Source organism: Hippocampus comes, unplaced genomic scaffold, assembly GCF_001891065.2.
Source record: "Hippocampus comes isolate QL1 unplaced genomic scaffold, H_comes_QL1_v1.1 scaffold156, whole genome shotgun sequence".
Classification (NCBI taxonomy): Eukaryota; Metazoa; Chordata; class Actinopteri; order Syngnathiformes; family Syngnathidae; genus Hippocampus; species Hippocampus comes.
In genome coordinates, this window is record NW_017805744.1 from 3,738,455 (window position 1) to 3,762,920 (window position 24,466).

Genomic DNA, 24,466 nt, shown 5'->3' on the forward strand with positions numbered 1-24,466 from the left:
TGAGAACCTGCTCTAGAATGGATAGACACACCGCTTCGACACAAAGGATCGAGAATAGATATACAGTGTCATTTTTTAATTGTATTTAAAAGGGCAGAGAACGACGACAACGAGTCTGACAATCCATGTGATTTTTTTTGCAGCCATTCAGGAAATAATACGTGCAATGAACAGTTTGATGTTTCATTAAAATGAAAAGTTGTAATTCAATATAACAGGAACAAATAAGATGTAGCTCTGAACTTAACATAAACAGGGTAACTCTTTGTTCTTAAAAGGTACTGTATATTATTATTTTAGTAATTATTTCTTAGGGTGAGTTTCCTCTTTCTCCCGCTTCCCACCTTCCTCGCTCTGCGCATGCGCGGCGCTGCTCCAGGAGCGCTTTACTTCGGCCTGTTCCGCGGTTGCTCGGTCATTTTCGCCTCTTTGTTGTACTGCGAGTGGATTTAACTCGGATCCAACCAAGTATCCAGCCGACTTCGGCGCTCCGAGATCAGGTGAGTCGGCATTCGGGCACCCGTCGTCGCCGCCACCGGTCCCCATGTTCCCCTAGTCCCTCCACCCTAGCCTTGGTGGCCGGTTTCGGGTACCGGTGTGTACCCTCCTCACTCTCCTTCCTCCTCCACCACCTCCTCCTCGTTTTTAGCATGGCTTGCCGCTGGCTGCTACCAATCATGCTATCCATACGTGATGCGTGAATGTGTGTGGGGGGGGGAAGTCTATGTGGGGTATATGGTAGCGCCGGGCCCTGTAGTTGCACGCCGAGGAGGGGGAGAGGAAGGCAGCCAGACAGACTCGGAGCTCGGCCGGGATGCACGCGGTGGTCCTCCCCGTGGCTGAGGCTCGTCTGGCCGGCGTGTCTCGTCTTGTTCTCTCGCTCCTCTGCGCTGCTACTCCCGCCTGTAGGCCCGTCACTGAAGTTGTTGTGGGGTTGCTTCTTCATGAGGTTTGGATTAAATGGGATTGGTGGGTGGGGTGGGGGTAGTTCTTTGCAGCCCCCCCCTCTGTTTTTGTGTATTATTTTTTGTGCTGTTTTTCATGGACGTGCTTCTGTTGTGTAGATTGTGACATCGTGCGTGGGGGGGAGGGGGGTGAACGCACACACACAGCAGCCAACAAGTCTGCAGTTTTTTTTTGGTGTTGTCGGTTTTGAAGGCTTTGTGATGCTTACCGTGCTAAGTTGACGTGTGTGCTTGCACAAAAGGGTTGTCAAAAAAAAAAAAACTTTTCGCTGAGCTGCTTCGTTTGGTTTTAAGTGAGCGCTGTTGCTAAAAACACTGTTGAGTAGTATTAGTCATCAAAGTTTGCTGACAGTGCACAATTAATAGGAGTTCCTTTCAAGTGTTAAATTCAAATTAACACCTTAATTTAAGCTTTTAACTTTCAACGTGTGTCATCAAAGAAAAAGCCACCAAAACCAAAAAACACCAAATCTAATGTTAGTGTTGTTTTTAGAATTAGCTTTGATTGCCATGTATGGCTTTTATCATTCTTATCTGAAAATTTTCACTGCCAATCGTTTTCAAAACAGAGTAAGCCATATTGTCAGCTGTTTTAGAACATTTTGACTGATCTTTCAAGAACCACAGAATATTGTGTTCCGTGACACAATAAACACTGAACCGAACAAACAGAGCAGTCTCTCTTTTGCCAGAAAAGTTTGTTTCTAGAGTTTTTTGTTCTGTAGTAATCAGCTGAACAAGAGTAAGTGGAGAAATTGTGCTTCCCGTGAAAAGAAACATGCCAAGCAGAACAATGACTTTGAAGCTAATATTTATTTTTTGCTTTAGTGACACTTCAAACTATAAAACAACAAAAACAAGACAGATTATACAGATATACAATTTGAAAATGGGCTGTGAGCGACACTGACGCATCACATGGCTCAAGTTGAACATCAGTGGCTATTTACATGGGGTGTGACATTTACTCCATGAAGTACCCCATCTTTTCTCAGGATTGCAACCACATTTTGTCCCACCCACTGCAACACAGGGTCTGTTCACACAATACATATACTGTACATACTCTGTGTATGTATGTGTAAATGTGGGATGTTTAAACTTGTCCTACATCCAATGTTTGCCGCCATCTACAGGGATTTCTTAGTAATTACAGTACAAACCTGACACAGACAAGTTGGATGAGAACCTCTTCCAATTTTGTTAGCATTATATTTGGCATTAGCCCAAACCACCAATGCAATTTTCTCCTTGATTTTGTTTTGACAGTTGGCGACCACTGCGGTTACTGCGTAATAGGGCTGATCAATATGTCTGAAAAGTATATCACAATATAACTATTTTATATTGGTCGATATCAATCATACAGAGTTTTTCCTGCGTTCATATTGATAATTATGGATTTTTAAAAAAAAATTCAAAATTAAAAACAAAAAACACATTTTGTCTATGTTGTAATGTAATGTCATGTGCAAAGTTGCTCCTCCGCAGTGCACTGTAAATGCGTATTTGCGGAAGACTGGCACAAAGTACTGATAGTTGCATTTACTATTCACACAATGTAAGTTTAGGACATTTTTGGGGGTGGAGAGGGGCGGGGAAAGGCTCATTAATACCATATTTCATTCATATTGTACTTAGTCTGATTGTGACTTGGGACGCATTCGGAAATTCACTGTGACGCCCGTGCACAACTCTGAGACCAGGTGTGTTCGGTGAGGAATTCATTTGTGAGCGCAGCCAGCACTGGCACACTGTGTACCAACTCCATTCAGACCACCAAGTGCGGGCACCGCCACTCTGTTTTAGAGCCACTCTGTAGAACTACCGGTAAATGGAAAATTTGAGAAGAGCATTGAGTTTCTGACCGCATGGTGTGAACGTGCACCCTCGGAGAATATTTCAGAACGCGCCCCAGAGTGCAATGCTGTGGGTCGGATTCGGCTGACACTAGGGCTACGGCCCGTCTAAAACAGGGAACTCTTGTACTGCTCAACGAATGTCCATCCGGAGGTGTTTAATCGGATATGGATATGTGTCATCTCCATGCAATAGTGGAAAGCGCAATGATCCTGCCCAGAAGCATCAAGGTCCCAGGCCTCTGGTAGAGGACCCATGCTTGAAAGAGATCCTGCCCCAGTGGGCGAGGAAACATTTCGCTCCTACGTACTGTTCATCTTTTGTATGTTGTTGTGCATTCAAAGTTACATCTGATTGGTCAAAGTCAGGAACTTACTAGAAAACTTCAAATTCCTTCTCAAAAACCCACCTGTTTAAGTGGGCTTTTGTCTTGTCTGCCATCATTTTATTGTTGTCTCTCTTTTTGTCATCAGCATTTGTCCCTTATTCTCTAAAGCGTTTTTGAGTGTACAAATAAGCGCTGTGTAAATCCAATGTATTATCGTTCTTATTTTATTGTGCAATCCTACTGTGGGGTATGATCAGAAGTAGGATGACATATCTGTGAAAGGGAAGTTTTATCATCTGCATCCAGTTATAGTATATCCTGTCCTGTGACGTTGAAAAGTCCAGCTTGGTTCAGCAGCGTAAAAGGGGGTAAAGTGTCTGTTTGCAGCAGGTATTTATCTGTCCTCGGACCATTCAATTGGATTGATATTTAGTAACTCCACGTGTCACCCCTTTACCGCTGTCACTGGTGTCACGAGCCTGGAGGTCAGCAGGTTAACAGCCTGTCGGAAAGAGCGACACTTTGACACCGGCCGTTTAGTGGGACAACAGGTGGAAATTGACAGCTTCTTAGTGTGCATGCAAGAAAGCAATTGATTTCAATACAGACCTTTTGTGAGTAAATACAGTAAACCCCGCTCCCCTCGATCACGCGTTCTGGGTAGTTTGGAGATTTATATATTTATTTATTTATTTTTGTCGGTGTTATTAATGTTGTGGTGTTTTGAGTCTAAATTGTGTGCCACAAAAAGAGACCCGTATGTGCTGATCCAGTCAATCGGAGCCTCGTTATCGTTTTGTAAGCCGCTGATTGGCGGGTGTGTTCTGTCAGTACACAGCACGCTGCTCGCCTTGCTGAGAACATCTGCATTTTCCCTTTCTGTCCGGAATGTATTGGTAGTGGAGTGGCATTCTGACATTGGTGTAGCAACCCAGGTATACAAATGAAGAAACACAGCAAGCCAGCAACTGCCCATAACCGTGTTCGGAACAAAATAAAACCAAAAAAGTAGAAGCATTGGTGCAGTTGGATTACACACGTACGCTCATGCAGGCGTGACTTTTTCAGTTGTCACTTGTTTTTTTTTTCTAAAGAAGCGCCAAAACTAGCAGCTTTCAGTTTGAGTGTCGCTGTAGTACTGTATATCAAGTGTGAGGACTTTCTCCTTCTCTCTGTCTGCTTTGTTGAGTGACAGAGAGCTGTCGTGGGAGTGCGGTCTGAAGTGAAATACATCTCTGGCGTCAGTCGAGCAGCAGCAACCGTGACCACAGCTTTGAGATAGCGAAGGGAACTGGACCACGTTTCACCCAGTATTTCATACTTGCTCAATTGTCCGACAGCAGAAAATATGTGATTGAGACAAATTCAGCTGTATTAAAATATTGTGTATGTGCAGAGCTCCAACCTTTCGTGCGGTTTTTAGCTAGTGTTGCGTCCCTTCACTCATCAACCTGGCTGCGGCAGTGCCAAGGATGCTCGCATGGGCTTTGGCTTCTCTCCAACCCATCAACAACTCATTTGTCAATCAGCTGTAGTCCATCGTCTTGATTTACTAAGAAATAAAAATCATTTAAACGTTGACATCCAAATAAGACCGTATATTACTGTTGTGACATTGGCGAATGAGGTGTTCATTTGAGCTGCTCTTTTGGGGTGAACGACGAGAATCGAGTCACAGCTTTGAGAGAGACGTTTGTTGTATTTTTTTATTTATTTTTTTCGGCCGATTTGGGATCATATCTGGTCTTTCTCTGGTTAAATGCACAAAATATTAGATACAATAATAGAAAATAACATTTCTCAAAGCTTAGGAGTAGAATGTATTCATGTATGTTCTGATAACTGGACTCATACCATAGCATCAATTAGTCCTGGAAAAATCCTGGAAATGTCCAGCAACATAATTTTGAAAAAGTGTGGGAACCCTGCACATTGTTGCATTCTTTGTACAATATTTTTGGATCATTCCTTGATCTTGCTCTCTTCATATATTATGCATGTATAAATGTGTTTGTATCATTTTAAAAGTGTGTTTCAACTAGGGATGTTTGCACTTGAGTCTTTTAACTTATTTGATGTTGAGTATTGATACAAAGTCCCGATCAAAGACCTCTGCAATGCTCTGCAATTAAGAACAAAAAGAAGACATCCAATTTTTTTTTTTTTGAAAAAGGTATCCCAAGATGATACCTGTCTTTGGCTTAGAGTTAGCAGTAGTGTGTGTGTGCGTGCGTGTGTGCGTGTGTGCGTGTGTGCGTGTGTGCGTGTGCGTGTGTGCGTGTGCGTGTGCGTGTGCGTGTGTGTGTGTGTGTGTGTGTGTGTGTGATGATCAGTGTGACCTGAAACAAATGGGGAGGGGGTGGAGGGTTTGGAGGGATGCAGCTATTTAATATTTTCGTATTTGAGTATCCTACTGAAATTTGATGATATCTCATCAAATATTCACATAAAATATTTGCTTGATGAAAAGACAATTATAAATACAAATGAAAAAAAAAAAACTTTTCAAGGATAAACGATCAATTGGTTTCCCTTTTGGGGTGATACAACCTACAGCAAAACTTCTAAGAGCACTGCACTTGTCACCTCTGTAATAAACAAGACACAAAGCTCCACAAGAATGTCACGAGGGCATGTCTAATATTTGGGGCAGAAGAGGGAGTTAGAGCGCGCTGGTCAGGGAGTGCCGGGGCGTTTTGCTCAGTCACCCTATTATTCAATGTCGAGGAACAAGCTTTGGGGCCCATGTAGGACATCACACTATGCGGGGAAAACAAAAACTGACATGCAAGGCTTTCTATATTAGCCTGCGATCCACCGCTACGTTAGTTCAAGTCAACCTTATTATCAAATGCACTCTATGTGCAACATACAGCACAGATGAAATTTCTTTCCTCCCAACCACAGGAGAGAGAGAATGTAGTTACTCCAGCATCGCTTAATTGGAAAGTACTGCATGGTGTTTGTAGACTGGATATCATGTTAAGATGTGTGACAGCTGCAAATGGAAAGTCATTTGTGTTCAAAAGGAAGAATGCTGAACACGTCTGCTCTCAACACATCGCTAGCAGAGCCCAATGTGAGTGTGTCCTGATGTGAATTCTTGGGGGAAAATGTTTAATACATCAACGAAAATGAATCGCAGGCCAATGTAATGCACGTCCGTGGTTGCAGCGGGTCATGGGTTCGCTCATGACGTGAAGAAGTGCTCATGTCCTCTGTGGGCTATGCGAGCAACCTAAAAGGCCACGACAAGCACTTGGCCCGTTGTGAGAGAGTGCTCCACCTATGCCTGGTTTAATTTGAAAATATTGTTTACTTTGAACAACAGAGAATGTACATGTACATCAACCTTGGCAAACTTAACTGTTATTTGGAGATCCATACTCATGGGGGTGCAATTACTCGAGTAATTAATGGGATAATCGACTCTAAAAAGATTGGTTTGTAACAGCCCTAACCAGAACTCCATAGTTTTCTCTCAATGCCAGCGGGTTATTGTGGCAGGCAGAAAAATCACACATGTTCATCCTTTGAATGGCAAAGGGACAATCAAACTGTGTATCTAACTGTTGCCATTCGCCCAACAGGATGGCTCCCTGCAAATACATCAGCTTTGTGTTCAGTTAAACAAGACCCGATTTCACACTGAGTAAGTACATTTCTGACTAGATTTAGGAAATGTGATTGTTTCAGTTTTCATACTCTCATACTCATACTCTGATGTGCACACACTGACATGTTTGTGTGAACGTATAGCCAATTCAAGCAAGTTGTCATTTCGCCATTGCAAGATTTTAGATATCTTGCATTGCAGAGATACAGATTCGGTACGCTGGTATCACGCTCAATTCTGACACTCAAAGCAGTTATTCTCCAAGTTCATAGTGAATGTTCGCAGAACCGAGATACATAAAAAGCAATGAAGTAGTACAAAAAGGCTGCAGGGCATTATGCCCAATTCAGTTTTGTAGTTAAATACGATCTTTTTATGTATCTATTCATATTGTAAAAACAAATGCAACTTCTAACCAAAAAGGCATCACGTGGTGTTGATGGAAGTAAATATGGTCCCGCGTGGAGGGGCTCATTGTATCATCTCATATTGCCAGATTAGCGAGGTAGGAGGAGGTGAAAATATTTTGGGGATATGCGGCAGATGCTCCTCGATCGCCTCATTTAAAGGAGACTAAAACTAAAGATGTCGTCACATCATTGCTGCTTGTAATAAATGGACCGTGCGCATGGATGAATCACCAATTCATGTTTCATGTTTCAAGTGGGCTTAAATTCTGCACAAATGTAAAGTCAACACTGGTACTCAAAACAATGCTGATTCATGGACAAATGTGAGTAGTGCACTTTTTATGTCATACAAGTCGGATGTGTTCGGATGAGAATTCATACGGCAGAGGCATCAAACACATTCAATTTATATCAACATAAGAAAGAGGCTCCGGTTGGATTTGAAAATAATCAGAATTGTACCATTGACACTGCATGAAAAAATCTGAAACGTGTCACAAATGGGCAAAAAGTTGAGGAATGCTCATCAAACACCGATTTGGAACATGCCACAGGTGAACAAGTTGAATAGAATTTTTTTTGTTTATGAACAGGTTTCCTTGGATCGGTCTGTTGTGCCAAATTCAAGATTAGAAATAAAAACCTGAATCAGTTCCCCAGAGTTATTCATGACGAAGACTCTTCAATTGAAGATCTGTTGTCCTCCTCCCACTGTTAATGAGCAGTAAAATATTGCTTTTTTTAATGTAGTAGTGTGTTTTAACTTACTGGTATATTTTTAACCATACACTTACAAAAAAAGGTAAAGGTAAATAGAAGTTAGCTTATGATGTTTTTCATTACATCACCATTTTTTTCAGTGAGAAATTACTTAGGATTACAAACATTTCAGGTTACAAACGGTCATGGACTGAATTAAGTTGGAAAGTGGAGGTTTCACTGTTCTAGCTTACGTAGCCTGGCCATTTTTCAATGAATTTGAAGTCCCTTTGTCTTAAATTTGCCTCAATGTGCCCGTTGTGATAGTCAATAGCTTGGAAAATGAAATGCTAACGGCACAGGCTCGTTCATGAACCTTTTTACTGCGTGAGTATTGGGGCAGGTGGCGCCGGTCGGAATCCCCTGAAGCTTTTAACATGAGTGCTACTATAGAGCTAGCAGGGAAGAGTTTTACTGGAAGGTCAATTAAGATTCACTTCCCTTTTCGAATCTGAGAAAAACATGGCATAGTACTTGGCCACAAGGCAAGATATAAAACGCTCAGGGTTGCTATCTGTTTGCATAACAGCCATTATGATATTTGCCTTCACACGAAGTAAAACTGTGTGTGCATGCGTGCATGTGCGTGTCGGACGGTTTTGATTTTACCATTGCAAACGTGTGAATCGTTACACTTGGGTCTGAGTGAATGTGTATGTGTGTTTCTGAAGCTGAGCCAAAACCCCCTTACAAGAAGAAGCTTGCCTCCTCCTGCCTGTGACAGCAGGCCTTCGTGTGTGTGCGTGCATGTGCTGTGCAAAACTTTAGCAAGGAAAAACACTCCAATGGCCACAGGCAGAGCAATAAGGAACTCTTTTGAGTGTGTGTGTGCGCTTTTGCCACTGTGGAACTCATTTCATAGTAAAATACTCCTAGTCAACCATGCTGCATTTATTATGTATATATCTACTATGCAAAGTGGCAATGTCATGAATAACTGGCATGTAATGATCCCTAGAGTTTGTATAACATTATCACACGCCTAAATTGTGCACATACACGCATAGACTTAAATTGGTGAACTGGAAATCCGAAAATACACAAAATGAAATGCCAAAAATCCAAGTACGCGAAACTTAAGTCAGAACAAACCAAAATACTTACAAAATGAGAATCGGAACAGGAGTGACTATGAACGTGAACATAATGTCTAGAAAAAAATTTGCTTGAGCCTATGTCAACCAATTTTTTTTTGGTCAATTTAAGTGAGTCATGTGACTTTTTTTTCCGATCGCTAATCCTATTTATTTCTACTCAATGTGTTGATTTCTATTGTGCAAGTTGGCACTGATCATGAATCACTGCCAAGGGATGTTCTTATCATTTTATGACATGTCAATGTTGTGCCCACACATGCACGATCGAGCATCCATTCCGTCCGTTTGTTTTTGGCACTGGTAGCACTGTTTTTTTCTGTTGTGCATAATAACTGTTGTCACAAATAACGTGAAAGTATGTATCATGTTTTTATATTGTATGATGCCTGCATGAGCGTGAAAAAAATCACAGAAAAATTGATGCCTGTAATAATTGCATTGGGGAGAAAAAAAACATTTAAAACTCCAGAAATTCTTCAAAACATCCTGGCAATAAGCATTTTCTATGAAAAACGAGAATTGTCCTCCCCTCCAAAATTGAATAAGTAAAAAATATAGAAAACAATTGACGAATAGGTTAATCCGCCAATGCTTTGCCAAACCGCTAATATGCATCGGTGGACTCTCTTTCTTGTTTTTCTGTTTATTTGTATTGTGCAAGATGCCGGTCATCCTGAATAAGACGATTGAAAACATCTTCAAAAACTATTGTTGGTGTTTTTTTCTTTCCCCGTGCTCAGGCTCGAATGAGAGACTCCCCATGATGTGGAGCTAACGCCACCGGCTGCTCAACCTGCAGGAAGAGACGTGGACGGCGCAACATCCACAGCACACGCATGGCGGTATTAGGGGTGAGGAGGACTACACAGCCATAATTCTTAATTTCCTCGTCAACTGGATTTAAAATGTCCACTATCCTATTGTTTCACAGAATGCACATATTTAAGGTTGGGTATGTTTATTTTTTTCCCCTGCCCCGAAACAGTACCTTTGCACAGCCATTTTGGGGGGCGGGTGCCCCAACCCAAAAAAACGGTACCCATCGCCGAAAATTGTGATCACTGTTGGTGCCAGAGTATGTCTGTTCGATCGGCCTATATGGACACATTTTTACGACTCAAAAATCATGTGTGTGCGCTAAGCACCATGTGCACTCAGACTCATTTAGCCTTATAAAACAGCCACTATGCTATGGAGGTGCACGCACACACGGTCACACACGTCAATAAATCAGATGTGTGTACACGTTCAACATTAAGTCTTATAAAACTTACTTGACTTACATATTCTATGGCATTGGTTCAATTCAACACGTTGGAGATTTTAGGCGGCATATTGGGAATTTTTAAAGATGTGATGTTTACACTTCGGACAACTGGACAATTCAACGTCATGAACAGCAAGACAAGGCTTTGAAATCACGTATTTTATTGGTACAAAACCATGTATAACGCTTGGGTGTTGTGCGAGCATAGCATACCTGTCTGATAACTACCTTGATATTCGTAGCTTCTTTTGTGAGGTACATATCGGTACTGTTCTACAGTAACTTGCCACTTCATTACGAGCTACCGAATTTCTGAGCTACCTACATACCTGTCTATCTACCTACCGTATCTAGCTAGCAAGCTACATACTGAGCTACATGCAAACTTACCTACACAGTAACATAGCTGCCGGATAGCCACTTAGATTAGCCTGGCAAGCCACACCGGCTAAGAAAGCAGGTCTAGAGATCAAGCCCTTCACCGCGGCTGGGCCTTGGTTCAAAACAAACCGTCCAATCAAATTTGTTTACTTGCTGTGATGTATTCTACGTGAGCAATGAAGCTCTTCCATCCTCATCATATTCAAAATGGCGCTTGGTAGAGACCATACATAGTCTGTTTCATTCAGCCTTATACTAAGTTTTAAATGACCAGAAACAGTTAGTCATTAAAACTGTTAAGTGTTTTCAATGTGACTTATACAAGAGGCCTTTTTGGTCTTTGTTTGCCAAATGTAAAACTAGCAGCACGTGAATGCAAATTGTACTGCGTTCGACCCACACAGTCCGTTTGAGTTCTCTGTTCCTCGCTGTGACGCAGAGTTGTGCGCATTTTATAATGAAGGAGAAAGGCAATCCGAAATCTGTGCATGGCACCGAAGATAAAGTTGTCAGTTGGTAGAATACACATTGTTTTTAAATAACGAAATAGCTGTCAACGTTGCTAAAAAATGGTGTGAATACAACCGTTGAAATTGAATATAATTTCTAGCTAAATGATTAATGATCTCTTCCTAGTGAGCCAATGTTATTGTTTCCCGTATGTCAATAAATTACGGTAAGTTAATTTATTTACCATTTTTTGTGGCTGACTGAGCTTGCCTTCATTCATTTTAGGTTTTTTAAAACTATTATTTCAAAGTGATAGTGTGCTACAATATATGGATTTCCGTATTCCATTTAAAATCTTTGTGTATCTGACAATGTGCCATTTAAAAAAGTTTTTAATGTATTTTTTATTCGTATTCAGTTATTAGGAAGACAACTACGTAGACAAAAACTTATTTTCTTGATTCATATTCTATAATAACAGTACTTTTACTTGACAAAAATTTTTGTGCTACTCCATCCACATCTACGCTCTATCTGCCCACACACCTATGCATCCATGTTGCTGTTTATCTACCTAACTGCCTACCAAGCGTTGAACTGAGGTACCACCTTACTTTAACTTGCTGATCTATACGTACTGGTTTGTCAGATTTGGCATCATGTGTCCCCTCCTCTCCTCTTTCACAAGATGGCAGTATGACTACATTGCCTGCATGCATCTGCATGCAGAGAGCAGCTGCATTCTGTTGCCATGACGACTGCAGGGCATCTTTCTTCATCTCATTTTATTTTATCTCAATTTATGTCTGCCACAGAACCCCGACATGCTGACAAGGAAGATCAAGCTCTGTCACATCAATGCCCACATCACCTGTCGGCTGTGCGACGGCTACCTGATAGATGCTACCACCGTCACAGAGTGCCTGCACACGTGTATGTACACACTTTATATGCACATTGATGTAAGTCCTTCTCACGTCCACTAGAGAGAGCCGTCCTACTTGAAACCGCCTCCGCGGGCCTCCCAGTGGAATCTTTTCAAGAGACATTCAGGTCACGTCGGCCCACTGCAGCTGTCTGACTGCAATAAAGCTCTCATAAGGAGTACGTCTTTTGTGGAAGACAGGTCAAGTGTAGAGAGGTTTGACGGCGAAGTCATCACCGTGCCGTTCAAATCTGTTACCAACCTGACAAAGGGAAAAGTTTGTTCATGATGTAGCCCCACATGTATGTGATCCCCATCTGTGTGAATACTTGCGTGCATGCGTGTGTTATCTTTCTCTCTATCTTGCTGCTGTAAATTGGGAATTTCTCCATTGCGAGACAAAGAAAGGTTTTCTTATCTTCTCTTATCTATCTTTGTAATATGGGTGGCACAGAGGACAGCTGGGTAGCATGTCCGCCTCACAGTACAGAGGTCAAGAGTTCGAATATGCTCTCCGGCTTTCCTGTATGCAGTTTGCATGTGCCCTCTGTGTCTGGATTTCCAAACCACTTCTCACGAGGGTCCTGGGAATGCTGGAGCCTATCTCAGCTGTCTTTGGGCAGTAGGCGGGGGACACCCTGAACCGGTTGCCAGCCAATCGCAGGGCACACAGAGACGAACAACCAGGACAATTTAGAGTGTTCAATCAGCCTGCCATGCATATTTATGGAATTTGGGAGGAAATCGGAGGACCCACAGCAAACCTACGCAGGCACGGGTAGAACACGCAAACTCCACACAGGAAGGCCGGATGAATGTGATGAGGATGAACCTCCGCCGCCGAAGAGTTAAAATTTTAACGATTAATATTAGGTTTGTTTGTTTGTGCGCAGTTTGTCGAAGCTGCCTTGTGAAGTATCTGGAGGAGAACAACACATGTCCCACGTGTAGAATTGTGATTCATCAGAGCCATCCACTGCAGTATATTGGGTGAGTCTCACACACACACACAGAGTAAAGAAAAATGCTTACGTCAAGTACCGTGTATTTTAAAATATTGGAATAAAAAAATTGCCCATTGGCATTAATGTAAATAGTCTGAAGGCCCTGAGGGAATTCCGCTGTTTTGTATATGTATGTGCCTGTGTACTGGCTTGCTATGAACACAATATGTCGTCATCTTGGCAGCCATGACAGAACAATGCAAGACATTGTGTACAAGTTGGTACCCGGACTACAAGAGGGTATGTTTATTTTTTTCAGAATGGAAAAAAATGAAATATTTGTTAAAAAAAATATGAATAAAACTACAGATTATGAACATCATCTTTCCTCCTGTTGGTTGTCTAGCGGAGATAAAGAAGCAGCGGGACTTCTACCAGAAATTGGGCATGGAGGTGCCTGGCGACATTAAAGGGGAACTCTGCAACATCAAGACGCATCTCGACCATCGCAATGGTACGGTCCAACATCATCCTCATCTTCATTGCGCTGCATCGAACTAGCCCCCCCACAACCCCGACTCTCAATTTTGGCTTGCTCGCAACCTCTGGAATTTTTTGGTTCTTATTTTGCCCTTTCACATACATTCAAAAATTCTGCCCCTGAAACCACTTTTTTCCACTTGGTTAAAAGATTGCAGCTCTTAGTTTATTAAACCAAAGCAGGGCCTGTCGGTTGTCATTTTTGCTGCTATGCTAAAGACTGTCAATGTCCTCTTGGTTAATTAAAACCAAATGTGGACAGCTCTCATTTTCACCGCATTTCAGAATTTGTTGAGACTTCATGAAACAAAATGAAATTGGTCTGCAACCCCGGTGAGGACAAGCGGTTTGGATAATAGATGCATAGATGTTGTTGAATTTGTGTTGAAGTATTTTCTCACATACAGTAACGGAACAGGTTTGCTGCTTTACAGGGCTTTCTTTCTTTTGTCTTCCGTCCGAATGTCTCTTGCCCTTCATTAGCTTTTATTTGAGGACGGCCAAACAAAGGGAACGGTCACTAAAGCAGCGATCACACCATGCTAACTGCAGGGGGCAGCGCAGCACTGCACATAATTAATGACACACGCCACTAAGCTCCCACCCACCACCACCAGAAGCCCTCAAAAGAAGAACATAAACGTCCTCTGGGCTTCCACAAGAGCAGCTGTTAGAAATGAATCTAATTCAACTATTGCTCACGCTGCAGCGCTTCACAAGTCCTCTGAGAGTCACTCGGTGGAAGCTGGAAAACAGAAGCAGCAGCAGAGTGACGTTTCCATTGAACAAGTCTGCTTTGAAGATTGCCGGCTCTTTTATTTTTGTCGCTTGGCAGCTGAGCAGAGATGGTTGACGTTTGGGTAATTGAAATAAAGCAAAGCCGGACGTTTCTTTTTTCATTGCTAGGCCAGAGATCATGACGTTTTTGGTTGCGCGGCAGGACGTTGTCGACATGTTAGTTTCAAACAAAGGAAGGGTCGTCCCCACCATTTTAAGAAGTTGTCAAAATTCAGTTTATTAAAACAAAGTAAAGGCAGTCTGTTCTTGGTTTTGCTGGTTTGATAGAGACTGCCGTCATCTGGTTAAATCAAACAAAGTAAAACCGGGGGGGGGGGCGTTTTTTTTGTTTTTTTTACTGCCTTTATAGAGGTTGTCACCACGTTAAGGCTGTCCCCTCATTTTTGCCACTTTGTTAGAGGACCTTTGCACTTCATTAAAACTAAGTTCGGGTGGTCAGTTCTTGTTGTTGGCTCTTTGCTACAGGCTTTCAGCACTGTTCAGGTAAATGAAGCGATACCGCTCGGCTGCGTTGCTAACGGTTTACGGCACTCAGTTTATTAAAACAAAGTAATGCAGACAATTCTCATTTTTTTCCACTTTGCCAGAGGTCACTTCATTAAAAAGAAGGTTAGAGTAGTCAATTCCTGTTTTGCTGGTTTGATCGAGGTCGCTGTTATGTATTAAATTAAAACAAAGTAAGGCCGACTGTCGAATTTTTTTCGCTGCTTTGCCAGAGATTGTCGACACTGTGTTCATTAAGATAAAATAAGGGCCGCCGGCTCTCAATTTCACTGAGCAATGGTTGTTGCTTCTCTGTTCGTTCACAATAAAGTAAAGCCAGCTGGCTCTCTCATTATTGTCACATTGCTATAATTCGTCCACACATTGTCCATTAAAACAAAGTATGCGCGATCAGTTTTTGTTTTTAAAGCTTCGTTAAATTTTGTCTATTCTCAGTTCGGTAAAACAGTAAAATTTTCAGTTTTTTTGTGGGGCAGGGATTGTTTTTGTTGTTTCTCCTGATGTCATTGACACACTGTTCATTAAAATAAGTTCAGGGATGTTTCGTTGTTTTTCATGCTTTACAAGAGGTTGTCAGCACTAGGTTGATGAAAACAAAGTGAAGTCAGCTGGTTCCAGTGACATGATGAGACCAACAGTCGGCCCCGCAAATAGTTATTGAAGGCGTGTCGAAAAATTATTGTCAGCGGAGGGGCTAGGAGGGCTGCTTGGCCATCATCTGCTGAAAAGTTGGTGTTTTAGAGCCATCATGCACTGAATTGTAATTGATGACAGTAATCCGTGACAGGGAGGGCGGCTATTGTCCACCGCAATGGCCAGGACCGGCCCGGAAATATCCCAACATTTCAGAAATTCCAGATGGCCACCCCGCTCTGCCTTTTTCTTATTTTTTGTCGCTGTTTTAGTTTCTCGACACCTAATAAAACCAAAGAGTCTTTTCTTATTTTGACTGCTTTGCGAGAGAAGTGCAGACATCTTGAAGTTTCCCTTTCAGTGGATCTCAACCATTAAATAAACCTTTCACATAATTTTCATGCTATGTAAACATAGGAGCGGTGCGGTACAGACTAAAGCAACCGATCCATGACCTAATGTGGAGCCATGAGGTTGTGTGAAGGTGATTTCACTGCTGTAATGACAAGAGCGAGGGCCTCTTGATCCGCAATCAAGCAAGTTGACTCTGGAGACGGTCACCGTGGAGACTGCACGACACACATGCTCGCCACAAAAACATGCATGCACACACACACCGTTAGGCAACGCTCTCTGGGATCTGTGGCAGTTTGCCCAGATGGAAAATGCCCCCTAGATTAGGATGCCAAACTACTCACAAAACACACACACACACGCACACACACACACGCGCACTGCTATTACTTCCACTGGATTAGGAATGAACGGAACAAATTTGTTTTGTCTTTCAAGGTCATGAGAAAACAATCAGCCCTGATGACATTGGTGAAAAGTGGGTCTCATATTCAAGCATTCACTGTGTGCGAAATTCACAAAGAATTGCAATTCACTTGTGAGCCTCTTTGTTGTCGATGTCATTGCTGTTATATACACTAAATGCAATGCAGGTGAGATAACCAATACAAAGAGGTTTCCCAATGGATGGTCAAATATGTTTTCTTGTGTAGAGTCCACATTACACTATTTGCTCTACCTTATTGGTGTGCAACCCTGCAAGATATTTAACCTTTAAATGTTTTGTCTACGTCTTTTTGAGCATAACTTCTAGAAACTTTTTTGTGGGTCCCCAAACCTTTAAACACAATTTTACATTGCTCAGTGAAACTGGCTTTGGGGGCTGCATTTTCCAATTGGCTTGAATGGCCAAAATATCCTTCAAATGGCTGTTTTGAAGCAAGCTGTCAGACTGTGTGCGTCTTTTTCGGCATGCCATCTCCTTTTTTGTTGTGGGTTTTCTCATGGCAGACACACATAGCCAAATTTCATGTTGCAAAATGAAACTGGCTTTGGGGGGTACATTTTTCAGTTTGGGTGAATGGCTAAAATGTCCACTTCCGATGAAACTGGCAGACTTGCTGTGTCTTTTCGGGCATGGATTTTTGCGACTTTTTGCGGATCTCCTCATGATTGACACATATACAAAAATGAAGGCTGCTAAGTCAAACTTGTTTCGGGGGCTGAAGTTTTAACTTCACATGATCGATCCAATAGGTGGGGACTGCATTTTCAATAAATTCTGAGGTGTGGGACTGAACCGATTTTGGGGCCCTCTCATCATCAACCCCAATCAAACTTACCATTTTACCAGGATGAAAATAGCTATAAAAAGAAATGAAATCAATCCAAATAAGTTCTACTATTGTATTTGTGTTGAAACAGGAGACACTAAGTCAGAAGACACGCCCAATAAGGAAGCAGGAGAGGAGAAAGCAGAGGAGGACAACGACTATCACCGTAGCGATGAGCAGGTACAAATTTAGTCTGGACAGACTATGTATCACAGCAAAATGACCAACTTTGTGGGTTATCTGTATTTGTCGCTTTTTATTTTGCACTGTGGCAATCATGGCGAATGACAGGCAAGGGACGATCGTATCACATTGTTCATTTTTTTTTCCCGGTGTTTGATGGCAGGTGAGTATCTGCCTGGAGTGCAACAGCAGTAAGCTCAGAGGCCTCAAGCGCAAGTGGATCCGATGCTCGGCTCAGGCCACCGTCCTACACCTCAAGAAGTTCATCGCCAAAAAGCTCAACCTGACCTCCTTTAACGAGGTCAAATGAAAAACAGTTTTATTGTTGTTTGTATTGTTATTATTATTAAATTCAAAAGTATTTCACAATAAGCGTCATACTGAAAACTGTTCTTAATATTTGGAGCCTCTTGTGTCAAATACAAAATCAATTTATTCCCAAAAATTATTTGGAAAAAAATTAAAAGAAATATTCAGAAAAGGCACTAAAAATACTCGATGATGCAATTTGATTTTAAAGTGGCCTTTGCATGTTTCTATTTTTCTGTATATGGCCCTCAGAAGAACCCTGGTTTGAAGAGAGTAACAAATGCTTTTTGAGTCACAAATGCTTCTCTGTCTCTCAGCTCTTGTTCATACCAAAAAGATTTTTTTTCTTTTTCTTCCCACACAGTTGGACATTTTATGCAATGAGGAAATCCTGGGCAAGGACCACACTTTGAAATTCGTCGTCGTAACGAGATGGAGATTTAAGGTAACCGTCTTGTGGCATTCTTGGTTGCATCTGGGCCTTCAATGGGGACTTTCTCAACTTAATCCATATCTTAATACCACGACTAATACATTGCTGTTACACTTTGTAGAATCAGATGGGGGGTGGCGGATAAACAGCATTTCAATTGATTTCAACGAGGAACACGTGCTAACCTTATTCTTTTGTTTGCTTCCAGAAATCGCCCCTCCTGCTCCATTACAGACCCAAAATGGATCTGTTGTAGCTCAAATGGACACACAATTTCCTTTTTTTTTTAAATTTAGTATTTTCTTGTCGATGTTGTTCCTGTCCGGCGTGCTGTTTTCAAACAACGTATGCAAAGATGATCAACCAGCAGCAGCGTGCAAACAAGTAAACGCCACAACAAAACCACACTCGACAAAAAGCCAGCAGCAGGGAGATGCCGCAACACTGGCTTGACCTTTTTTTGTTTGTTTGTTTTGGGGTTTTTTTTTGTTTTGTTTTTGGGTTTTCTTTTTTTTTTTTTCCATTTTTTTGTGCGCTACATCCGTGATATGTGAAGAAGAAGAAAGAAAAATTCAAAAAAGAAATGGAGATAAATCATATATTTATACTTTTGTACAGTTTAAGAAGAGACGAACTTAAAAAGACACTACACTGGTGCTCTGTTTACATGCAAACGAGATGTCGGGGCGGGCGGGGGTTTCATGCGGCCGTCTTTTGGACAATTGCAGCGGAGGATGAAAAGTTTTATATCGACTCGTTTTGCTTTTGGGGGACAAAGATTTTGTACGTGTGTCCATCTTAAGCTAGCTATGGAGTAAAATGTCTCTGAATGTGTCTTTTTGGCCCAAGCCCTGCCCTGTTTTCCATCTAATTTGCTCTTGATGATTGTCCATTGTGAATAGCCTTTGTGTAGTAATTTATGTTCGATATATTGTACATACAATGTGCTTATAGGGAGCGAGCGGCAAAGAGTAAGAGAGACTTTTAGACTGTTAAAAACAGAGCGCGTCCAGAAGTCCTATCTATATCAGAATATATCTTCTTTAAAAAAAAAAGTTTTGGTTTTGTTATTCTTTGAGAAAACAGATCTGCGACATAAAAGTTTCCGCCGCCCATTTTTCGTCCCATCCTTTCAGAATGAGAGCAACAATTTTGCTCTTGAAATATTCAACAAAATGTCCAAAAAAGACACGTTTCTCTCCTTTTTAAAAATTGTTTATATGTAACAGTACAAAATTCCCGTCCTCATGCTCCTCTTTCACTATGAGATCCTGCAAAATCACCCCAGCAAAGCTGGATAAAAAGATCCTTGCATTTGTCTGGCTCTACAATTTTACACAGAGCCCAGCAAAGGGGTTAAATTTTGGCTCTTCAGGTATCGCTCTGTTGAGGCTGTTTTGCAGCAATTCTGTGTGAAAGGGGAAATTGGGGCATCAGAGCTGGCATTTATCAATATCTGTTTTTTGACGCAGAGCCCAGTTAAGGCTATGAATGTCAAATGATCAAATGAAAATCCGTAACAAAAGGTACGGCATTGATCTGTCTGTCTTTTGACATGGAACCTACTAATTGGGATAAATACCTCTGGCATTTAGTTAATTTTTTAGTTAATTGATAGAGTCCAGAAAGGGAATCAAATGCAGATTTAAGAGCCATAGATTTATCTATTGACACGCTCCGAACAGCAAATCTGATTAGGAGTCGCTGTGGGAGATTAGCCATTTATTCGGTCTGTAACTTTTGCACCAGAACCCAGCGAAGAGGATACGTTCCAAATCTGTTAGGGCTCTGATGTGAAGATTTTGCTGGTTCATTGCGTAAAAGAGAAAATGAACACATCAGAGCTGTAAAAGAAAATCCAGCATGTATCCAACAACATCTTTTGCCATACAGCCCGGCGAAGGGGATCCTGTAATTGCTAGATTTTCTTTTAAACCACAGATCAATTCTGGGTCTTGATGCCGCTATTTTGCGGGTTCTCTGCGTGAAAGGGCATGCAGTTAGTGAATATGAAACAGCTATAGATTTTTCACAGACCCTACAAAATAGCTGTATCAAGACCCAGAATTATGTCATCTTTTAACATAGAACCCGGTCCAGAGGATAAATACCAGATCTTGTGACACGGCTCTGACACAGACATTTTGCAGGGTCTCCACATGAACTAGAACATGAAGGCCTGCCAACCAAAACCGTCATTACCTTTTCCCACAGAAATCCATTTAATGACACTTGCCACCCTCTCAAAACAGCGCTGTTGTAATCAGATGGTCTCCAGGCTGTCCTGTACTGTCCCATCCTGTCGAAGTTTTTTTTTTTAAACAAATAACTGGAAATTCTTCCTAAAAATGAATACACAGAACAAAATGCTCCATTTGAGCTTAAAGGATGAATATGTTGCCCAATGTTTTTTTTTGTTTGTTTGTTTTTTGAAACCACAATGATGACTCGTGGATCTTTGGGCATGATGCATCCCAGCCAAGCGGCAGAATTGGACTCTGAACTATCAAACAAGGTGCTCCAAATCGGTCTGTCTTACCATTGCTGATAATACGGCACATGCTAATTTTTGTTGTTGTAGTTATCATCTTTGAACCTTTTAGAAAACAACTATGTGTTCTACTGGTGCTTTCTCTGGTGCTAACCCCAAACCTTGTTGTACTGTGTATTCCACGCCCCCAAACTTCACTCCCTATCGGATCTGAGTATAACTTTCCTACTTGATTGACAAGCCGTCTGCAGACCCTGAAAAGCAAGCAGAAATCTGGCATTTATCCATCTGTTACGGCACCACTGTGACTATTTTGTCGGCTCTCTATGTGAAAGTGACAGTTGACACAGAGCCCGACCAAGGGAAGAAATGCGCGATCTTCTATTATGGCAGATTTTGCAAGCTGTCCATATGGAAGGAAACATTTCAGAACCATAACAGAAGATTTATCCGATTCTTACCGTTTGCCACAGATCCAAGGCGAGGGCATAAATACCGGATCTTCTGTTAAGGCTCTGATGTGTCGGTTTCCTATTTCACACAGAAACCCTGCGAAATTGCTGCACCAGAGATATAACAGAAAATCTATTTCGATTCGGGCTTTCCCCTTTCACCACAGAATCAAACTATGAAGAAAATTTTCAATTTCTTCTTCTACGGTCCTGATGAGACAGTTTTGCACGATCTATGGATGAATGCCGAAATTTCTGGAGAAGGTTTCTCTAACTCATAGTTCCTGAAAGATTGGCACAATATACAGTACAGGTCCTCTGTGTGAAAGTGAAAGTTGCCATAACGCAAGATTGAACTTTTATAAGGTCTTTACCTTTTGACACAGAATGCTGCAAACGGGATAAGTTGCATTTCTTTTGTTACAGCATCAAAGTGACGATTTTGCATTGTCCCTGTATGAAAGAGAAAGTTGCTGTAACAGAATATCTGGCTTTTATATGGTCTGTATCATTTGATTCGAAGTCCGGCAAAAGGTATAAATGCCAAATCTTTCATGACACTGATGTGACGATTTTGTCATGTTGTAGAATCAGAGCCATAACAGAAGATCCGTTTTTTTATACAGTCTTTACCATTTTATTCCTGAACCAAGCTAAGGAGATAAATTTAGGATCTTTTACTATGGAACTGATGCAACGATTTTGGGTCTCTGTGTGAAAACAGCTGAAGAAGCCCTGTCAATGAAGTGGTGCTGCATAATAATCAGATTTTTGGATCATTCTCACTCAGACTTCCGGGAGCATGTTTGATGGTTCTTTTTTTACTTTATTTTTTTTCTGTTGTGCATTCTGGATTCCTGATGTTCACGTTGGCGTGACCAACACGACGACGCGTGTGTACTTTTTCAGGGTTTAAGAGTGAAGGACAAATGTGCAATATGGCTTTTCATGTATGTTTCCAGTCAGGTCCTCAGGTCACAAAATGCCTTCTCAGCGTTCACACTCGTACCCCGAAAAAAATACGCCACTCCACCTCCACTCTCCCCTCTGCCTACTTTTTGTATTATTTATTGCGGCTGTGTAATGAAAGTGCTTTCCATGGCGACCCAACCTTTTGGAGGGGCGTTTGGTCGAGAGTGGGTCCCCTATTTCTTATGTTATTAAAAAGAAAAACACAGAAGCTTTTGTCCAAACTTAACTGTGTATTTAATCAATAAAGGCCTTTAAAAAGTAATCTCCTGCTCCTTGCTCTGTTCTCTTTCACACAGAACCCATCTTTGGAGTGCTATAACCATGTATAGCATTTAGCAGTCTTATCAATTTAAACAGACACCAGCAAAACGGGTTAGTGCAGTCTTTGCAATTTTTCACTAAACCCAGAGAAAGGCTTGAATGCCAGAACTTTTGCATCATTGAATTGCCAGATTCTTTGTATGAAAGATTTTAATAATTATTTTCAGGCTAGTCAATTTTACACGCTTAAATCCTGCAAAATTGCAGTGGCAGAATGAGAGCTGTAACCTGTCTCACGTTTAGTTGTCTTTAACTTTTTAAACAGAATCCAGCAAATGTGATGGTTGTCCGATCTTCGGATGTGGCAATTTTGCAGGATCCCTGTGTGAAAGAGTTCGAACAGACTAGAAATACTCTTCTTTCATGCAGAAACTGCAAGCGGTGAACAGTGAACCCAGAGAAGGGGGTGAATATTGGCTCTTCTGATGCAGTGATTTTTGCAGTGTCCCATTCTGAAAAAGCTGGAATAGACTAGAAACGGCCTACTATTGTACAGGGACCCTGCAAAACTGCAACTGTACAAGAGCTGCAGGTCTTCAGCTTTTTACACAGGACTCAGCAAAAGGCTTGAATGCCAGATTTTTTCATTTGGCAGTTTTGCACAAACTCAGAAACAGGAATTGTATTGGGACAGAATGGCTACTTACCTGTGAACTTAAAAAAAAAAAGAATGTTTTAAAGCTTAAATAAATATATATGGGGTGGCACGGTGCTCGACTGGTTAGCACGTCCGCCTCACAGGGCAGAGGTTCAGGGTTCGGCCTTCCTGTGTGGATTTTGCATGTTCTCCCCATGCCTGCATGGGTTTCCACCCACATTCCAAGAACATGTATGGCAGGTTAATGGAACACTCGAAATTGTCCCTAGGTGTGATTGTGAGTGTGAATGGTGCCTTGTGATTGGCTGGCAACCAGTTCAGGGTGTACTCCGTCTACTGCCTAAAGACTGCTGGGATAGTCATCCGAAAGCGAGTTCCAGCTGTCTGGAGTCAGGGAGCTAGAGAAGAGGAATCCTAAGCAAAGCGTGTGATGAATGGGACAAACATTGACTTCAATTAATGAAGTCAATGTTTGTCCCTTTGTCTTTCCCTTTGCCTGGATTGCTGTCACAAGTCTGCACGTGGCTGATTTAGACCATCACCGGTATTGAACCATATCAGCATCACAATCCTTCACATCCCACCATAAAATCACCAGTCACCATAAGACTCATTCACGTCACCATGGCAATCATGTCGCTATGACACTCATTCATGTCTTTAAAACTTTCACCAGTCATCGTAACAATCATTCACGTCACCATAACGATCACCAGTCATTATCAAGACAATAATTCACATTCTAATGATGCCTTCTTCTTCACCAGCTATTCTTTTTCACTCTTTGTGTTTGAAGAAGAAAAAGACCGTCACCGCCAAGTTGTTGGCCCTCGTTCTGGTGGTGGCTGTTATTGTTGTTGTCATTAAGATGAGACAAGGTGAAGGACACACTAGATGTTGGCTCATTCGGGAAACTCCAAAACAAAGGAAAAGTCCTTTGCAATAAGTCAATTTTACTTTTTTTCCCCTTTTGTAATTTTTTTTAGACAGCTGACTACACTGTAGCTTGTAAATTAAACATTTTCTATTCGCTAAAGCCAAATATTTCCCAACCTTTTGTGAGTAGTGTAAAAGGCCTGATGTGGACACTTGTCCAGCAGGAAAAGTGCCCTTGTTGCTTCCAAGTCACGTAATGCTCGTGTAAGCACATTTCATCAAATGTCAAGTTTTTTTTGTTGTTGTTGGGGTTTTTTTGGAAAGTCATTGCAATGCAGATCAACCAAAGGACACATCAATTGCGAATGGGAATGTTTTCTCAGAGGGAAGCTGTCACTATCAGCATATCGAAGTGCAACACTGCCTTATGATCTATCTTATATCCTCATATACTGTAACCCTTGCATCCTATATATATTACTGCATTCTGTAGGTAGCCTATTTTGACCAACCAAGAAGGTGAAATTACAGATATCCATCCATCCATGTTTTTAAGTGGCCAAGTCAAATTATGGATTTGAATCCAATTGAGATGCTGTGGTGTGACCATAAACAGGCAGTTCATGCTCGAAAACCCTCCAATATGGCAGAGTTGAAGAAATTCTGCAAAGAATAGGCCAACATTCCTCCATAGCAATGTGAAAGACTCATCACCAATTATCGCAA

At 41.6% G+C, this 24,466-nt stretch overlaps 1 protein-coding gene across 3 annotated transcripts; it reads left to right on the plus strand.

The window, feature by feature from the left end:
- Window positions 1-303: 303 nt before the first annotated feature.
- Window positions 304-22,207, plus strand: pcgf3 (polycomb group ring finger 3). Of its 3 annotated transcripts, XR_002169936.1 has the most exons (12): window positions 304-500; window positions 6,744-6,805; window positions 9,776-9,886; window positions 11,949-12,066; window positions 12,952-13,048; window positions 13,247-13,302; window positions 13,409-13,516; window positions 17,197-17,285; window positions 17,452-17,589; window positions 17,962-18,042; window positions 18,239-19,571; window positions 19,651-22,207. XR_002169936.1 is itself a non-coding variant. In XM_019884100.1 (11 exons), exons 3-11 carry the CDS (start codon window positions 9,872-9,874, stop codon window positions 18,284-18,286), a joined length of 750 nt encoding a protein of 249 aa, XP_019739659.1. In that variant the 5' UTR covers window positions 304-500; window positions 6,744-6,805; window positions 9,776-9,871; the 3' UTR covers window positions 18,287-22,207. The 3 variants fall into 3 exon arrangements, 2 of the variants coding, with proteins under 2 accessions (XP_019739659.1, XP_019739660.1); XM_019884100.1 differs by having other exon boundaries at window positions 18,239-22,207; XM_019884101.1 differs by lacking the exon at window positions 6,744-6,805 and having other exon boundaries at window positions 18,239-22,207.
- Window positions 22,208-24,466: the final 2,259 nt, after the last annotated feature.